General features: G+C 41.2%; 1 protein-coding gene across 13 annotated transcripts in view; it reads right to left on the bottom strand.

Moving 5' to 3' along the window:
* kiaa1109 (KIAA1109 ortholog) overlaps positions 1-17,785 on the bottom strand; it is a 102,577-nt gene that overhangs the window by 43,925 nt on the left and 40,867 nt on the right. For 12 of the 13 annotated variants that reach the window (XM_019888553.1, XM_019888559.1, XM_019888561.1 and 9 more), the window contains exons 35-51: positions 15,924-16,051; positions 15,253-15,455; positions 14,966-15,166; positions 14,537-14,748; positions 10,914-11,065; positions 10,128-10,278; positions 9,896-10,048; positions 9,359-9,599; positions 8,957-9,105; positions 8,098-8,329; positions 7,625-7,774; positions 5,880-6,064; positions 3,685-3,860; positions 2,560-3,136; positions 1,722-1,920; positions 1,019-1,279; positions 493-586 (exon numbers count right to left, since the gene is read on the bottom strand). In XM_019888553.1, coding sequence (XP_019744112.1) covers positions 493-586; positions 1,019-1,279; positions 1,722-1,920; positions 2,560-3,136; positions 3,685-3,860; positions 5,880-6,064; positions 7,625-7,774; positions 8,098-8,329; positions 8,957-9,105; positions 9,359-9,599; positions 9,896-10,048; positions 10,128-10,278; positions 10,914-11,065; positions 14,537-14,748; positions 14,966-15,166; positions 15,253-15,455; positions 15,924-16,051 — 3,464 coding nt within the window. The remainder of the gene's footprint in view (positions 1-492; positions 587-1,018; positions 1,280-1,721; positions 1,921-2,559; positions 3,137-3,684; positions 3,861-5,879; positions 6,065-7,624; positions 7,775-8,097; positions 8,330-8,956; positions 9,106-9,358; positions 9,600-9,895; positions 10,049-10,127; positions 10,279-10,913; positions 11,066-14,536; positions 14,749-14,965; positions 15,167-15,252; positions 15,456-15,923; positions 16,052-17,785) is intronic. The other variant, XM_019888554.1, reaches the window with a different exon arrangement.

The raw sequence follows: 17,785 nt of genomic DNA, 5'->3' as shown, positions 1-17,785 counted from the left end.
GGGGGGGAGGAGATTTGTGTGTTTCTTATGGTTTTATTTATGGTCAGGCGCTCCGGCTGTTGCTTGTCGTGGTGTGCATGCATATGTGCGCGAGTGAACGGTCGTGTGCGCGTGTGCGCGCGTGTGTGTGTGTGTGTGTGTGTGTGTGTGTGTGTGTGTGTGTGTGTGTGTGGCTCTTTGCAGTAACACAGTAAAAAAATTGTCTCTTAGTCTGTGACTGGTTGGCCACCCCTGCTCTAAATTGTCCCAAGGTGTGTGTGTGAGCACGGTTGGTTGTTCGTCTCTGTGTGCCTTACGATTGGCAGGCAACCGGGTAAAGGTGTCCCCTGCCTATTTCCCGAAGCCGGCTGGGATCGGCTCCAGTACCCCCGTGACCCTTGTGAGGATAAAGCGGATCGGAAAATAGATGGATGGCTGGTTTTGAACAGAATATTCAAAACAAAAAGGCGTTTTTTTGGTGTGATGATATAAGTGAACAAACATTTTACGTACTGAATGTCTGGTGTTATGCCCTCCAGCAGAACAATGTTCACCCCTCCAATATGAGCTGATGCACAGGTCTCAGTCATTTTCTGATGTAGGATATCTGAAAGACATAAAAGGTTCGAAGTAATCAAACAGGTCAGGGAAAAAAAGTGCATGCGACCAGCAAAAAGTTGAGAATTGATTTTTTTTTCTCCCCACATCAATACAGTACGTACAAAACATACCAATCTTTTTACACTGAATGTGCAGGTACCAAACTTCAGAATGGTTAAATGCCAACATTCATATTCTGAATAAATATGATCATTTGCATTATGTTACTGGGCATGCATTTCTTGACAATGTTGTGTTTTGTATTGTCTACTGTTTGAGACTACTTTCATTTTAATCCTTAATTGTCTGATTCATGATTGTATTTGGAGTGCAACTAATGTCTGCCAGTATCTTCCAAAACAATATAATGGGATTTTCTTTTGCCAGAGATCTGGAGGGGGCAGGGGGGGGGGACTTTTATTTTAATCCATAGAATCACCTTTCATCTTCTCCTTGAGGGTAAAACTTCCATGTATCTTCTTCAGTTCTGCCTCCATGGTGAGTCCACCAATGTCGGCCTCCAGGTGGGTGCGGTTCACCATACCGATGCCAAACACTATGAGGGTGACGTGCTGGGGATCAGAGCTCACCAGGCTACGCCGCCGGCAGCCTGCAGGATGGGTTCTGGGCGGCGTGGGTTCCTGCTGTTCATTCTCAAAGATCACATTACAGAGCGGCTCTGATGGCCGACGCCCACCCTCTGTGGAATAGAGGAGAGGTCGAAAACTAGTCATCTATCCACAATCACATTTGTAGTACAAAGGGCATGTTTCAGTTGTACTGTATCATACAAGTTGATTGACAAAAACAGCCAGGTTCTGGTGATACTGATATCGTTTAAGACTGGTTGAATCGAGTAAAGCTCTAACATGCGCAGACATGACGACATATAATCTCATTTTTCTGTAACGCCATGGATACTGTATGTCATATGATACAGCATTGTTTGTTTCTTGCGCTACTTAAGATGCATGAAACGCAATATGCAGTGGAAAAATTGTCGGACGACAATCACACTAAATAAGATACAGAGGTATACAACTTAGTCATAAAAAAACTTATTTATCTGGTATAATATTGAAGATATACTTCAGACTAAATCTGACAAGGTGAAAACATATATGATGATGGCCAATTCCCACCTGGCAAGCAGTTCTCCGCAGAAGCTTTCTCCAAGATGCCTGTGGGATCTGAGATAAGCGAGTAGAAGTTGAGCAGCTTGTACATGTTCTGCCAACATTCTGCTGACGGCTCGCTCTGCTCTGACACTGTGATAGAGTCAGAGTCATCCATCTGGATTGCTGTGTGGTCCGCCACATCACGGGAACCTTTTCTTGACACCTAAATAGTTCCACAAGAGTAAATGTATTGAGATTTCACATTTTTGCAGCTGCAAAACAAAAACTTTGCCTGGCCTTGTTATTTGTTTTTAATTATTAAATTGCAACATAATCCATTGAAATACAGTAAATGTTGAATGTTTTTTTTCCTAAACCTCTGATGACACTGGATCAATTAGGACATTGTGAAATGATGTGCGCATAGTCTAACGCTTTCCTGATCTACCAGGTCCCCCTTGTGTTTGTGGGTGTCGACTCCAGTTCACAAACTGGCATGCTCTGACAGAAATGTAAAAAGTTCAGCACAATTTCAGACATCGATGCTGGTACTGAATGACATCATAATGATTTACGCATTTGTTTTAAATTTATAAAATCATACAAAATATTAAATAATCACAAATCACATCATAAGCAAATCTAATTGGTCATTAGAGTCCAAATCTTCTCAGCCAATCACAAGTATTGAGACTACATGCGTGTAAAACCGAGTTGCTCATTCCTCTCCGGACTGATTGGTAAGAGCAGAACATATGTCAACTGTCCATAACAAAATATGGAAAAATTGGAACACTTGAAATCTCATTTTGATGACTGATTCTGTCTTTCCAAAGCTCATTCAAGTTTAACAAAGCGTTACCTTCGAGGTGCGACGCTCTGAACGTCCAAGCGAACCACGTCCTCTGTGCTCCCTTCTTCCTAGCGTGTCCATGGCTGATGGTGGTCCATTGAGTGGCAAACCCCCAATAACTCCTACACCTCCACCACCCAAACCTCTCTTGCTCTTCAGAGTTTGTGTGGCACAGCGTGCTGTTCCATTGATGCTGCCACGTGAGCTCCGGCTAAAGTCAGATGACCTGAAGTGGCGGTATGGCCGCGCCTTGAAGGTTGGTGTTGGTGAAGCAGAGCCTGCAGTATAACGGTTTAGCTTGATGTCTGTTTGAGTGGCTTTAATGTCATCAATCATGGTGCTGAACTGGTGAATAAGGCGCACGAGTGCCATGTCGACACGTTGGCTAATGGCCTGGCAGGCTGTTGTGAAGTCGCAGTGGAATGTGTTGTAGTGGCGGCGGTTGAGGTCGTGGAAGGACAGTGGGACTGTAGTGGAGCCTTGTGGCGCACTGGTTGACTTCTCCATTACGACTGCATTCAAGCTGAAAGTCTCAATCAGAAGAGCTGGTTTGAAATCAAGTGGCGGCAGGTTCACCATGCCTTGTCTAGAGGTAGGAAGAATTGAGATAAAGTTTTGTATTTATGTCAAACATGTTGCACACTTCTGCCTGGATGTTGCTGTGGTTATAAAGATAGATACAGTGGAACCTCGGTTCCACAAACTTCACGGGCGCTCAACCCTAGTCGCAACACCTCACTGCAAGCCACCAGAATCGCAATACTTTCCAGGGCTTCTTAATACCATAATCACTTGAACTTGCATCAGCTTTCTTGGGAGCCATTCTGAGGGCTAAATAGTAGCAAAAAAAAAAAAAACAAACCAAAAAAAAATAACTATATGTATTTGTATGTGAAATATGTAGGCATGGTGCGAACAACATTTACGCTGTGTGAGCAAAAGCCCAACTTTTTGTTGTGCATGTTGTGACAGTTTACCAACTGATGCAGTCATTTAATTTACGCAGTATTTGTCCGAATTTTTGTTCAAAAAGTGATTTATTCGTGAACAGGGGGCACAAGTGAACCGAGGTTCCACTGCACGACTTTTATTATTGCAATTTTTATCACCAACAGTAAATAAGTTGTACTTCACCTTCTAGATCTTTTGGTTTTGCGCTCTTTGGAGGTGTCGGAGTCAACAATGTCTGCTCTCAGACACTCCAAGTTGCCAGAAAAAGACAAATGTTCTCCAAAATACATCTTGTAGCTCAGAGGGGTGGTGTCTTGGGCTTGGATGCCAGTATAGTTCAGTAACGGCTTGAAAACAACCTAAGACATAAAATTGACACCAAAACAACCAAACATTTATTACATTAAATTATGTTAAAATGTTAATCATATTTTAAACATTTCAGACACATGGAAACAATAATCTTTCGTCAACAGAAGGGGCTCTCTTAATAAAAGAAAAACCCACAAATAACAAAAATTAACTGCTAAAAGTAATAAGAAAAAAGTAATAAGAAAGTTAACTAATGAAAAGCGAATATTACATTTGAATTTTAGTTGAAAATAATAAACATTAAAAAAAAAAACAACAAATAATAATAATGAAAAAGGCCAAGACAAAAATGAAGTTACCCTAAAATTAACTTTTTGAGTGCATTTTCCAGATAGCATTTTTCAGGTGCTCAACCAGACTTAGATCAGGGATCACAAATGACCACGACAGAATACAGTCAACACCCACATACTGGGGTTCTGCACACCGAGATTCCAATATTTGAGGATTTCCTACCTCCCCAACCTTCACTGTCACTTCCCTTCGCCAACACCCCCTCCCACAGGTGAAAGTTTTCCAGATCTGTTGTTTTTTCTGGAACAGGAATCTAGTTTGGCAGTTGCTTCCCCCCAACGCCAAACCCCCTTCTCGTAACTCATTTTATTTCCATTTCTTATCCAAGAAACCGGGTTGCAGCGTGGCAACCCATCATCCCACCTGTTAGCTGTCAATTTGTTTCGTGTTTCTTGGACAGGTTGAAACTGTAAAATGACTGATTGCTCTGTACTTGAGACATGAGCAATGACAATAAAATTCGACTTCGATCCCAGCAGACTTGGGGCGAGAGGTGGGGTTCAATTTGTTCCGTTAATCCATAATTCTAAAGCAATGTCTGAATTTTGAGGGGGGGCGGGGGGGGGTCATTGTTTTTTTCTTTTATTAACTATTTTATCCACGTCTGCATACAGTGAAACTCCTCTACAACGGACACACACACACACACACACACACACACACACAAACGTATGTGTACACGCACACACAAACGTATGTGTACTCTATTTTTATTGCAATAGTATGCAATAAAAGTATCAAATAAGTATGAGCACACACTTATTTGACACTTCATATTGTCAGTGTAGAAAGAAAAAAACGGGAAAGAAATTGTGAAATTTACGATCAGCATTCACTTTCACTTACATCAATTTCTTGGATAATGTCTTTTATTTTGCTTCCTCCGTCTTTCATTTTGATCACTTTTCCCCTCTCTTCCAGCATTAGAGCTCCTTCTTGTCTTAGCTGCTTGACATCCAAAGGTCCGTTTTGTAGCCATTTTAGCAATGCAACGTTCATGCTGCGTCTGAATCTTACAATAACAAATACTTCCTGGACCTGGTGGCTTTTCTTTCAAACATCTCACTGTCTCTAACTCGACCGCCCCTCGATCGCCGCCCAAGACAGTGTTGCTCAGCTGATGTCATGCAATGAACTTTTAAAGCCAGCCACGGGACGCTTCGTAGTCCTCGATGGCCATAGTTAGCGCGATGGAACTCGCCTTCTCTCTAATTAGCGCTCCAGTTAGCGTAAGGTTTTTAGCATGATAACAAGTAAAGCATTCCAGGAAACGTTCATTTATTTGACTGTCCGTCGAGCCACAAGCAATTTACTCTGAGCAGCTAATCGGATTCTTGCTAAGCCAATGGCAGAGCAGCTATGAGTATGTTGCATTCAGCAAACTCGCAGCTGTGACCGAAATAAACATCGTTCTCTATGTAAACCAGTGTGGTGGTTGCTGTTGCCGTTTCCGAACGAAGCAGTAGAGGTCGCTGTTGGATTAGACTTCGTTGTAGTCAATGTCTTCGTTTGGCAGGAGCAGAGAAAATGATTTCATATAACGCAACAGGGTTTTTTTTCGTCGTATGGGGGGCAGGAGAATGGGAATGGTGTTAATGCATGAAGATTTTTTCACATTAGGGGGTATTTTCGCCCATGTAGGTTTCATTCTAGAGGAGTTTCACTGTATGACTGAAGAGAGGAATAAAAAAAAAAAAAACATCATAAATGACCTGAGCATCAGCGAGTTGAACAGCAGCAGGACATAGGTTCCCCTCTTCAATATCAGCAATGTCATCCTGGCTAGTGCTATGCTGGGAATGCTGAGAGTGGGTCCCGTCCAAGGTGTTCTGGTCACTGGACAGCACTGTGTTGAAGTCCGACGCAGAGGGGATCGTCGGTAGGTTACATGTCCCACCTAAGTGTTGAAGACATTTACGGATTAGAACTAAACTAGAGTACGATTTTGGAGAAATAGAGCTGTAGATTAGCAATGAGGCATGAGCGGTAGAAGATGGATGGATGGTTTAGCAATGAGGGACTTACTCTGTCGTGTATAAATGGACAAAAAGCACATTCTGCATTACTCTTAAGTGCATTGTAAAATCATTTCCTTAAACCAAATGAATAGGGCCTGACCGATTCACTGGCCATCTGATTTTATCGTCCAGCTGATTTAGTTGGCCAATATTTGCCATTTTAAAATCAGACGATTTTATGCTGATTTCTGTCAACTATTTTTCAAACATATTAACATATTACAACATAAGACAAGGACAAGTAACACACAGGAAAGGTCAACCTAATGCAAAACACTAATGTTCTGCATGTAATTCACACCTATAAAAGAATCTCTAACACTGATTACACCCAAACGGTGTGTGCAATTCTTATACATTTTCCAAATAAAAGTCAAAATAAATACAAAAATCACCAGATAGATTAATCTGTCTTCACATTTGAACCTACATTTTCAAGCATAATGCCCGCATTCAAGATTCATATCAAATCATGTCTGAAAAAAGTGATCTTATCATAAAGCGAGCAAAAAATACATCTTGGCTAATTCTGAGGCGATGATGAGCAGCAAGCATAGATGACAGGGTACAATTACAAAACTTCAATCCTGCCTCACACAATCGTTTGCGGTGGTTATCCATTTCCAGGTTAAAAATATACAAGTCAGAAACAGGTTGTTGTGTTCCACATAAACATAACTCACCATTTATTTCCTCACAGGGCTAAACAGAGGAATACAATCTGTCTGTCCTTTTACAAACAGTATCTATAAAGGCTCATGGTTTTATCCCTCAGTAACATGATAACCATGAGCCATGGATTCTCAGACATGGTTTGTGCTGGTTTCTCCTGATTTACCAGCTCCAGACCAGCGATAAGGGCTTTGATGACCAGGTTACCACAGCCCTGGAAGACCTTGACTAAGGGTCTGTTATATTAAATCAATAAATTATTCACGTGACTTTGAAAAGCAGATCTGAGCTGCATGTGAACTAGACAGACTCTGACTACGCATTTGTTGAGTCCGTTTTCATTGTTGGTACTGCACTTTGAGATAATCAAGTCTCCTCCATAATATATCGTCAACAATGACGCCTGTTCAAAGGTTATCACACAGGGATACTAATATGAACTTCTAGATGACTTGTACAGGGATTTACCGTGAACTAATGTACCCAAGTCTCAAAAACACAACAAAGTCACCAATGTCATCAGCACAACACTGAGGGCAATCCCTAACCTCCTTCGGGACTGTTATCTCTTTGTAGTGGCTGGTATTGGAAGTGAATGCCTGGAGAATCCAATGGGTCGAGAGAAACTGAAACATTTACAGACAGTTTAACTGAATGATTGCTTGAAATGTTCAGGTATAATTGGTGTGCATTCCATTCAGAAACAAAAACACGCTATTTCACATTGAAAAAGCTGTCAAATTTGGGCTGTGAGCATGACATCTTACCTGTCTGGAGGCTATTGTGCTGCGAGCGGTTAACTGGGGAGTCCTGGACTACAGCCCCACTCCTATTCCCCACAGCATTGGACATCCAGTTGTAAAAGCTAACGGGAGATGGCTCGGATAGCAGTGGGTGCTCTGTCAGCACATCTGTCCCTGAAGCACATATACATATATACATAAATAAATAAACAATAGCATGTGAAACTGTGTTCAACGACTCAACAATTTACAATCAATTGGCATATGTATATAATAAAAGTGTCTCATTTTGATATCCGTGACAAAAGGGTCTCTGTGGTGAAAAATGATCAAGAACAATTTGGTTTATATAAAAAAATTGTGCACAACTATAACAACTATATCATATCGACCTAAGCAATTCCTAATATGCCACCTCGTGTACTCTTTATGCAAGTGTTAAGTATGGTTTTAACTTAATGCAAAAGGAAGAATATTAAGAACTTGCAAGCAGGTACCTGTACGAGTAAGGGAACCGCTCTTGGCTGCGGTGGCAAAAGATGGCTCATTCCTCTGTGGCGTTCCCTCCAGCAGGTTGTGCAGACTGCGAAAGCTTCCCGTTAAATTGCTCAGAAGACTCTCTTTTCTGGGGCTGTCCTTGACTGGCAGGCCTGCTCGGCTCACATGTGCTGGTGAGTCAGCAGCTGTGTCGCCGCTGGTGTAACTCAGAGACTGATACGGATGGGAGCCCTGAGCATGATAAATGTACATGTCAGGTTGATACTCAGCCCATACGCTCACTGGATTTGATTTACATCATGGGCCAGGTGGAGCAGGAGGGCCCTTGCTTTGAAAAGGGTCATTTGCTCACTGTTCCCATAAAATGGAGATAGAATGGTCCAAAACGTCTTCGTATGAGGGACATTAATGATTTAAGGGGAGATTGGATTCAATCCCAAAACTGGACTCCTTCATCAACAAACCAACTGCCCTAAGAGATTTCTGTTATTTGTGTTGAGAATGTATTAACGGTACAGACCAAACATGTTCATCTCTAAAGGGATTGAAAAATGTGTTTTGATAAGTAACAACAAATAAACAGCATATTTCCAAAACATAAATCTATTCTGATTATCTGGGAAAAATGACATTTACCAATATATCAAGATTTTGAGAACCATTCATTTTACCCTTGAAAAAATCCACTGGCTCAGTCTGCACATATAAGAAAAAATATATATTTTTTAAATTGTCCTTAAACAATGACAAAGGACGTCTGTGATTCATCAACATTTACCATGCCAGACATGCAGAACAGTAAATAAACGAACAATTAGCTCGACATCACGTGGTTGATTTTATTTTTATTTTTTTTACCTTTATTCGCAGTGCAGACTCGCTGTGTGTATGAGACTTGGAGAGTTTCCTCATGATCTCCACTCCACTGACAGGACCAGAGTTTCCCTCTTTTGGTGGTGGACGACTGCATGCTCCCTCCAGTAGCATGGTGTGTTCACTCACTGTGGCTTTGCAGGAAAGATATCAAATCAAACCCCAAACGAGTGACAGCAGCAAAACCTGAGTTAGCCCTCAAACTCACATGAGGTCAGAAGTTAATAACGGCAATCCGTTTTCTAGCAATAAGTGACCGCTTACAGTTTCAGCTGATTTTGATGATTAATGGTCTGGGGGGGAAAATATTACTGGCCTTTGGAATGATTTTTTTTTTTAAATGCAAAAAATGTTTATTGCAATTTAATTCTAAACACCACCCCCCACCTGCATCATATTCAAATTCAGCTCCATCTCCACTCGTGTCACTTTGCAGCGCTGCACCGTTGTCCAAGCCCAGGATTGTTTCAACCAGATTTTGCTGAGGTTCCTTCGGTTTAGTAAGCTGATTGGGCCTCATCAGACCAATGGCTTTGAAGCCCTGAGTAACCACAATGAATTTCATCCACTGTCGAGCCAAAGCCACAAGACCCTTTTTAAGAGTCACTAAGGCTGGGACTCCATCATTCTGCAATACAAAGGAAGAGGAAAAATATCGACACAAGAACTACATCATATGTTTGTTCGTACTAAAAAGGGCACCCCAAGAGAATTATAAAGTAATTGCAGTTACCTAACAGTAGTAAGAATAATAAGAATAAGAAAACCTTTATTCGTCTCACAATGGAGAAATTCCCAATTTACAGCAGTAAAGTTATGAAAGGAAGAAAGTAAAAGAACAAAAAGTATAGGAGCAGATGTAAAGATAGTCATATTTCTTATTGAAGTTGCACAAGAAAAGAAGTGCGTAAAACTTGTACTAACCATGGTAGCCTCCTCGATGACAGAATAGTCTGCCTGTTGCAGATAGCGGTGAAGAATGTTGCAAAGCATACATGAGGGATTCTCATGCAAGTAGTGTGCTCGCTTGGTCACGCGATTGTACTTGCTTCGGAATGGGATGTGGATGCTCTTTTTCTGCAAGATGGCAAAAATTAGTGGTTGAACGAAATGGCTGCAAACTTATTGGCTTTGAGCCAATGATTGAACTACTGACCTCCAGAGCCTCTGTCATAATGCAGCCCATGACGGCACAAACGCGAAGCGTGCCCTCCATGTCCAGTTTGCGAAGAGAAGATTTGAGCTGGTCGATGGGCACTAGCCAGGCTCCGATGGCTGGAGTGGCAGTGCTGAGCAGATTTAACTGCCTAGAAAAATGAAAGATGAGAATAATTTGTTTTGGTTTAATTTGGCACGTAACATTTGGCAAATTCATGTGATGACAATTCAGAAGGCATGATACCTTTGAAAAGTTTATTGGAAAAAAAACAAAAAGTCTGACCAGGGGTGAATTCCACATTTGCTCATCAGTATTCTTGACTGCACAAAAGTACATGTTCGAGTTTTCTGTCATCGTGGTTTAAAATCAAATTCTGTCCCAGACTGTGCCATCTTGTTACATCTTTCTTTATTATGCACGTTCAAACTGAGTAAAGACATTAAGAATGGCACCAAAGCAGTAACAGATGAAACTGTAATCATGAGTTTTCTCATACTGAACAGGTGTCTAATCAAACCCATTCAACAGTGTACGTCCAAAATGCTTAATGCGCAAATCATTTTTGCTGATACAGTACCTGATTTTTGGGGGCGTGGTTAACTATTACTTTAAGCCATGATTCAAACCAGAACAAATAAAGATCGCAAGCTGTTTTCAAATGGCAGACTCCGTGTACAAATATGTGCCACGTGCTTCCCCACTAGAAATGTACCTGTGTTTTAGCATGCTAGTAAACTTCACCAACCGCACGAAAGCATGTCGCTGAATATGTGACATCATTACCTAGAGATGGCCTGTGAAGGCGATCGCACATTGGTGGGAGCAGCAAAACTGAACCAAATCTCACGGATGGTCAGTTTCATGCTGCTGGAGTCGGGCGGCGGAGGCATGAGCGGAAGGTCTTTCTTTAGGTCGTCTGACTCAACCCCTTCATCCTGCACATTAAGTTATTGCACATCATCAAGTAAATCTCATATGACTCATTTTGGTGGAGTTAGTGTGCATGTCAGAGTCAAATCAAAGGCATTTTGACACAATCGGCCGGCAAACAATTCACTGCATAAAGGCTGTAGAAGAGCAAATCAACATTTAACTCGAAGGTTTAGGCATCCAAATTATGAGTCGTATTTCTGTTATCATATGTATTGTATAGGATTTATAAATCCTCACATTAGATCATTATTATTATTTACTTTGGAGCAGGGGCTATGTTCGACTGCATTTGCCACCAACAATTTTGTACAACGGCATGTGTCATAAGAATAACTACTGACAGATTTCTCTTTCTTATGCCTGCTTTACTCAGTCATCACCCACCATAGGAACTCACTCATCAGCCACCATAGGACTTCTACGCCTTGTTTGCAAAGCACATCAAGACATCCACTTTGGGTTATATTCCCTCGTTCAAACGTAAGCCTTTTTTTTTTTTTTAACGTGCCTGGGCTTGTGCACTTTTCACCTACGCGCACGCTCAAATCCAGATTTCTGACACACCCACCTTGCATTAACAGCAACCAAAGAGGCATGATTCTCTGAAGTCTGAAGCTGGCTGTCAATCATGAAGCATGGGTTTTTCCTGAGACTTGTGAACGCTTCGTAAATCCATTTGAAAAATTACCTCATAAAGCAGATGTGCCATCGCTATTCAGAACATGCACTCTTCTCTGTCTACCACGCTTCACTTTGGACTTGAAGTAGAGCATGTTTCTTATAAAAATGAATCCCATAAAAGTAATTTAATCAGAATAGGATCTTTTTGACTTGAAGCATGTATGGAGGTCGATCAGGAAAATAAGTTGTGCCTGCCGCTGTACAGATCAGCGGTGCCACAGACTGAGCGAGTCATTTTAACATACGGGCTTCATATTTTGAAGACCGGCATAGAAACAAATGAATAAATATCTGATTCACCATTGCGCCATGACTTTCCTGTAGTTATTGTATCACAACTAAAACACATTAATATCCAACACACAATGCATTCATTTGAGCAGCTGAGGAAAATATCTTTTATTCAGTCTCTCTACATTTTCTAGCGTTCCAGATGTCTCTTACAACATACTGAAAGGTGACATATGTTGTAACGATAGGAAGGGATGCATTATGCTTACATTCTGCACTTAGCAAAATGTGTTCACCTTTAAAGGTCGGGACTAATTACAGGTGTTGGGCGGTTGGTGAGCGCTGTCGGCCGGGTATGACCAGTACCATTGGCTTGGCGATCAGTATACAGTTAAATTAATCCAAACCTCAAGCATGTTTCACGCAACAGAACAATGATCTGAAACACACCAGCAAGTCCACCTCTGAAAGGCTACAAATAAAAAATAAATTAAAAAATTAAGGTTTTGGAGTGGCCAAGTCACAGTCCGATTTGAATTCGATTGAGATGCTGCGGTGTGTGACCTTAAACGAGCAGTTCATGCTAGAAAACTCTCCAATATGGCGGAGTTGAAGCAATTCTACAAATAAGAGTGTGCCAAAATTCCTCCACAGGTATGTGAAAGACTCATCCCCAATTCTCGCAAATGCTTGATTTCAGTATTGCTGCCAAGGTTAGTAGTAGGTTCCGGGGGCAAGTACATTTTCACATCGGGTCAGGTAGGTTTGGATTTTTTGTGCCTTATTAAAGACATTTAAAAACTCTTTTCTTTCCCCTTGGGTTGTCTCTGCATATGTGACATTAAAATTGGTTTGATGAACTGAAACCTTTGTGTGTGATAAATATGCTAAGAACACAGAAATCAGGAAGGGGGCAGATACTTTTTCATGGCACAGTATTATTACAAAATCTAAGATTCACAAAACTGTAGCCAACCTCCCTGGATGCGGTCGCAAGAGGAAAATTGAATAAACATGCTGTGAATAAGTGAGAAGTGTAAATATCAGGCCTACCAAGCATTGTGTGAAGAAGTAATCGCCTCTGAAATTTAAGAAGTGGTTGGGCCACCTTCATCTGCAATTCCTAACATGAAGTGTTTCCAACCATTGGTAATTAGTTTTTCACATTGTTGTGGAGCTATTTTGGCCCACTCTTCTTTGCAGAATGTTTTACTTCAGAATCATTGGAGGGTTTTCAAATATCAAAAGTCTTTTAAGGCCATAGCACATTTTAGGTTTGAATTGTGCATGATATTTACAAGGTCTTTGTACTAAAGATAAGATAAAAATAAGAAAACCTTTATTTGTCCCACAATGGAGAAATTTGCAAGGGCGAGGGTTGGGCGGTATTAGGTTGTACGGGATCCCGCGGTGTCTAAAAACATCGGGTCACTTTCAATACGACCTAAAGAAAACACTGCAGTGCCTAAGGACCTAAAATTATATAAAATATTTTTTTACAGCACATATAAATGTGTCGTTGTGTTTGCAACTTAATATAACTATTTAATAACAATAAATATTTGAAAATAGTAGGCTATATGGTTGTTTGTCTATGTGTGCCTTGCGATTGGCTGGCAACCACTTCAGGGTGTACACCAGCTTCTGCCTGATGACAGCTGGGATAGGCTCCCGCACACCCCGACGACCCTTGCGAGGATAAAGCGGATCAGAAAATGCATGGATGGATAGTAGGCTATAATGTTTCAAGTAACTGCACAGGAATGACGTTCTATTTGCCATGTGACAGCCCATGGCCAGTCGTGTGGCCGTCGACGCATAGATATTGATTGATAGAAAATAGGTATTGATCGAGACTTCACTCTGAGGGGCTGCAGTGTTGAAATGTACACATTATAAAATAACAGATGTAGCATGTATCGGAGCTACATGTCTGATGTTTGTAATAAACCAATCTGCATCAAAATTGCAACTGAATACGAGTTGAGAGCGAAGTCAAGAGTGGTTGCCGTGAATTGCAAGAGAACGGCAAGTCCAAATTCGGGATAAATATATCGTTCTATCATCTGATTGGATCTGTGATGGGTTATCTTTATTTTCCGAAAAAGTAACTTGCGGATGGGCAATCAGCCTCAAAATTCTGATCATGTAAAGGCTCGTCGTGTCTTGGAGATATGTAGGAACCACAAGAATTTTGTTCTATTTTGGTGAGAGCATGTCCGAGCTTGGTATAGTACTGTTGTGACATCAATTCCGACCTTAACTTCAAAAGTGAAAAATTCTTCAAAAAAAAAAAAAAAAGCATCAAACTGGTCAAGTTCGCATCACCATAAACTTTGGTGGTCAAGTGGGGGTACACAAAGTTGTTTCATAGCCAGGAGGTTATGGTTGGAGGTTAAGAAATTGTCTATCATATTTATGTCACTCGATGGACAGAAGCTGCAGTAGCAGCAGTTTGACTGCAAAAATCACAGGGATCACTCATCTCTAGAGACAATTATGTTGTGACACATCGGAGAACACTACAAAGGTAATTTCAAATTCACATCCTGCTGACTTACCTGATCATCTGAGTCAGAGTGGCCATTGACATCAGAGGGGGGGCTAAGTGTATCACGTGGTAAGTTGTCATCAGATACATCAGTGCTGTAACCACTCCCAGTCTGAGAACCTGTCGATCCATTGGACTTGGGGATTTCTGCTTTCCCACCAGTATCTGAGCAGCCCATCACGCCAAATGCGTTGTAAAGAATGGCTCCTGATTGACGACCACCTACAGGGTTATATACCAGTGCTTACAGTTACACAGGCAATTAAAAAAAAAAACAGTAATCTCACGCACACACACGCACGCGCGCGCACGCACGCACACAGACACACACACACACACACACACACACACACACACACACACACACACACACACACACACACACACACACACACACACACAAAACCTTGGGGGAGTTCTGGTTCAAGATTTGGTTTACCTTTGACTGTCAGGTTCTCGATGCCACATTCAAACATGATCCAGCCCCATTTCTCAAGAGAAGTGGCAGAACGATTGAGGTCACCAGAGCTGCCATGAATGTCTGTCTCGTCGACTAGAGCAAATTCCTCAGTTTCCTCGAGGCCAAACAGCACTTTGGACTTCTCAATAGGGATGGCTGTGATGGCACAGGTGCCAATATCTATGGATGTAGACAAATGAAAAGCAAACAACAGTTCACAAAAAAAGCATGATAGAACTCATTACATTTAAAACCAAATAACCAACCTGTGGAGTCAAGGCCTCGAAGCTGACTGTGGATACGGTGGATGTTGAGCCTTGCGGCTATTTCTTTGCCTTTCTCAATGCCAGCGTTAGAGCGTAATGAGCCAGATGACTGAGGCTGCATCTTAGTGGCAGAGGCATACTTCTCCAACATAACAGAGGGTCGCCCATGTTCTGTGGTGTTGGGGGTTTCTTCAACAATTCCCCTGGTGGGAAAAAAATGTCTTCCTGTCTTTACAAAGCCAATCAAGTTCAGATAACAGAAAGGTATTAAGTTAACAGTTATTTGTGTTTTGAATGAGTGTGGTAGTGGTACTGTGTAGTGTAGTGAAGTGTACTGCCTCATATTGAGAGACATTTTTACTTTTGTAACTGAGAAAATATATATAACTTCTTTTTTCTTATTTTGATTCATGTCATATTTTAACTGTATCAGTTTGAGATTTCAAAATCCTATCACCATCAAGCGTTGCATAATCAGTGAATTTTAACCTTACCCATCAAAGTATTTCGCCGAAAATCATTTGTACAAAGTATGATGACAATCTGTTATTGACCTGAATCTTTAGTCCCCAGAAGAGGGTGGGGTAAGGACACACACAGACATGGAAGACACCGAGCGACACAAGAAACAGGCACACACGCCCACAAACGCTGAATAGTCAAGGCCTCACCTATTCATCCTGAACTGGGTGGCAATCCTGTCAAAGCACAGCGCCACAAGAGACACATGGGTGACACACTTACTGGAGCAGGATGGAAAACCCTCCTCTACAGAAGCCTGAAGGAGACAAAGGTTCACCTAAACGGAAAAAATTAAGAATAATAACACAACAGATGTTAATATAATACAACAAACGTGATCGTGTACATGTTCTTGCTTGACAAACAATAAAAGCTTAGAGTATTTTAATTTTACTATCCAATAAAAACACATGGACACACACGCATCTCTCTCTCTCTCTCTCTCTCTCTCTCTCTCCCCCCCCCTCCCTCCCCGCCGCTCATGTAGCAAACACAATAGAAGAAAGTATGACACAGACAGAGGCAGACGAACGAGAGTTAACAGTGTGACAAGATGCAACGATCAGAGAGTCAACAGTGAGACGAGACACAAGTGATAAATCCACTCGTGCTGTCATTGGTCAACGTCGCGCCAGAAACCAATCACGCGTACAGGCATGTTCAAAACCTCTGGTCATTCGGCATTTTTTTCTGAATACAGTACTTTGAAAAAAAAAAGCGATGTACTGGAGCCACAATAAATGAAGCGCGATATAGCGAGGGATCACTGTATTTTCTTCACTTTGAAATCAATCACCATCATTTACTTACAATATTGCACACATACGGCAGAGGTAAAATAAACTTGACTGAGATTTGTGTTGTTGTTTGCATATGAATGTATTTTGAGCGGTGAAAAATAGCCATCAGTTGTTACCAATGACAGCAGAATGTCAATGCAACACAATACAGTTTAATGGATTCCCACGCTGACCATATGATATTTATCCAGAAAAAAAAAATAATAGTGATGGTCATTACCGCGTGTTTTCACAAGGTGGCACTCACAGCCTACTACTGAAATTTACTGTGTACTTCCACTAGAACGACTTATGAAGTTCAATGGGTTTGCTGGAAAATATGATGTTAACATTTTAAAATGTTTATTTATTTATTTACAGTGTGGGTTAATTTTTATTGGTAACAAACATGAAATCAAATTGATGAATTACTTCACGCTCGTTGCACACACTATTTATTTGGTGGCCACTTGCGTGTGAGTGGACAGAATTTGAATGACGCAAAATTCAGCTCCAGGCACTATGTATTTTGTGAAGCCAATGCTGATTATTTGTTGGTGTCTACCGTGCCTCATAATTAACGCTGTGTAAATCAGTGGTGCCCAACCCCCGGGCCACACAGAAAGAATAAAGAACTTACATTACTTCCGTTTTATTTATTTAGGAATTTGAAAGATGTTTTATTTTGAAAAATTACCAGATTCTCTGCTACATCCGTCTACCGTATGTCACTCTTGATGCAGGTCAAGGCGCGCTTCTCGGTCACGCGATAGGTTACCGCTAAAATGAAACCCAGGAGGTAGCAAAATGAGTAAAAAACTAATGTTTTTGGGAAGGGGAAAAGGCCCAGCCAAGAGACGGAAGAGAAACCTAAGCCTTTCAATAAAAAGAAGGCTACATTTACTAGTCAGTATCGGGAGTCCTACTTAAAATACAGATTTAACTCAACGGGAGATTCCCACGCACCAAGCCCACTCTGCATAATATGCGGCGATAAGTAGTATTTTTCATGCACTTTTACATTTGTGGTGCATCTTCTATTGAAGGTACGTTTAAATGTTACCATCGCGACCAGAGAGCGTTGCGTTCAGAAAAGACGTTCCCCGTGTCATGATTCGTGTTTAGCATTATGTTACAAAAATACCACAGTTTTCATGCAGGTCATAAAATATTATTTTGTTGTATTTATCAGAGATGAAAGTGGACTTTTCTGAAAATTCCAGAAAAATAAA

This window comes from Hippocampus comes, unplaced genomic scaffold (assembly GCF_001891065.2).
Source record: "Hippocampus comes isolate QL1 unplaced genomic scaffold, H_comes_QL1_v1.1 scaffold405, whole genome shotgun sequence".
NCBI lineage: Eukaryota > Metazoa > Chordata > Actinopteri > Syngnathiformes > Syngnathidae > Hippocampus > Hippocampus comes.
Note: the sequence above shows the minus strand (reverse complement) of the source record. Positions and strands in the feature narration are given on the sequence as shown.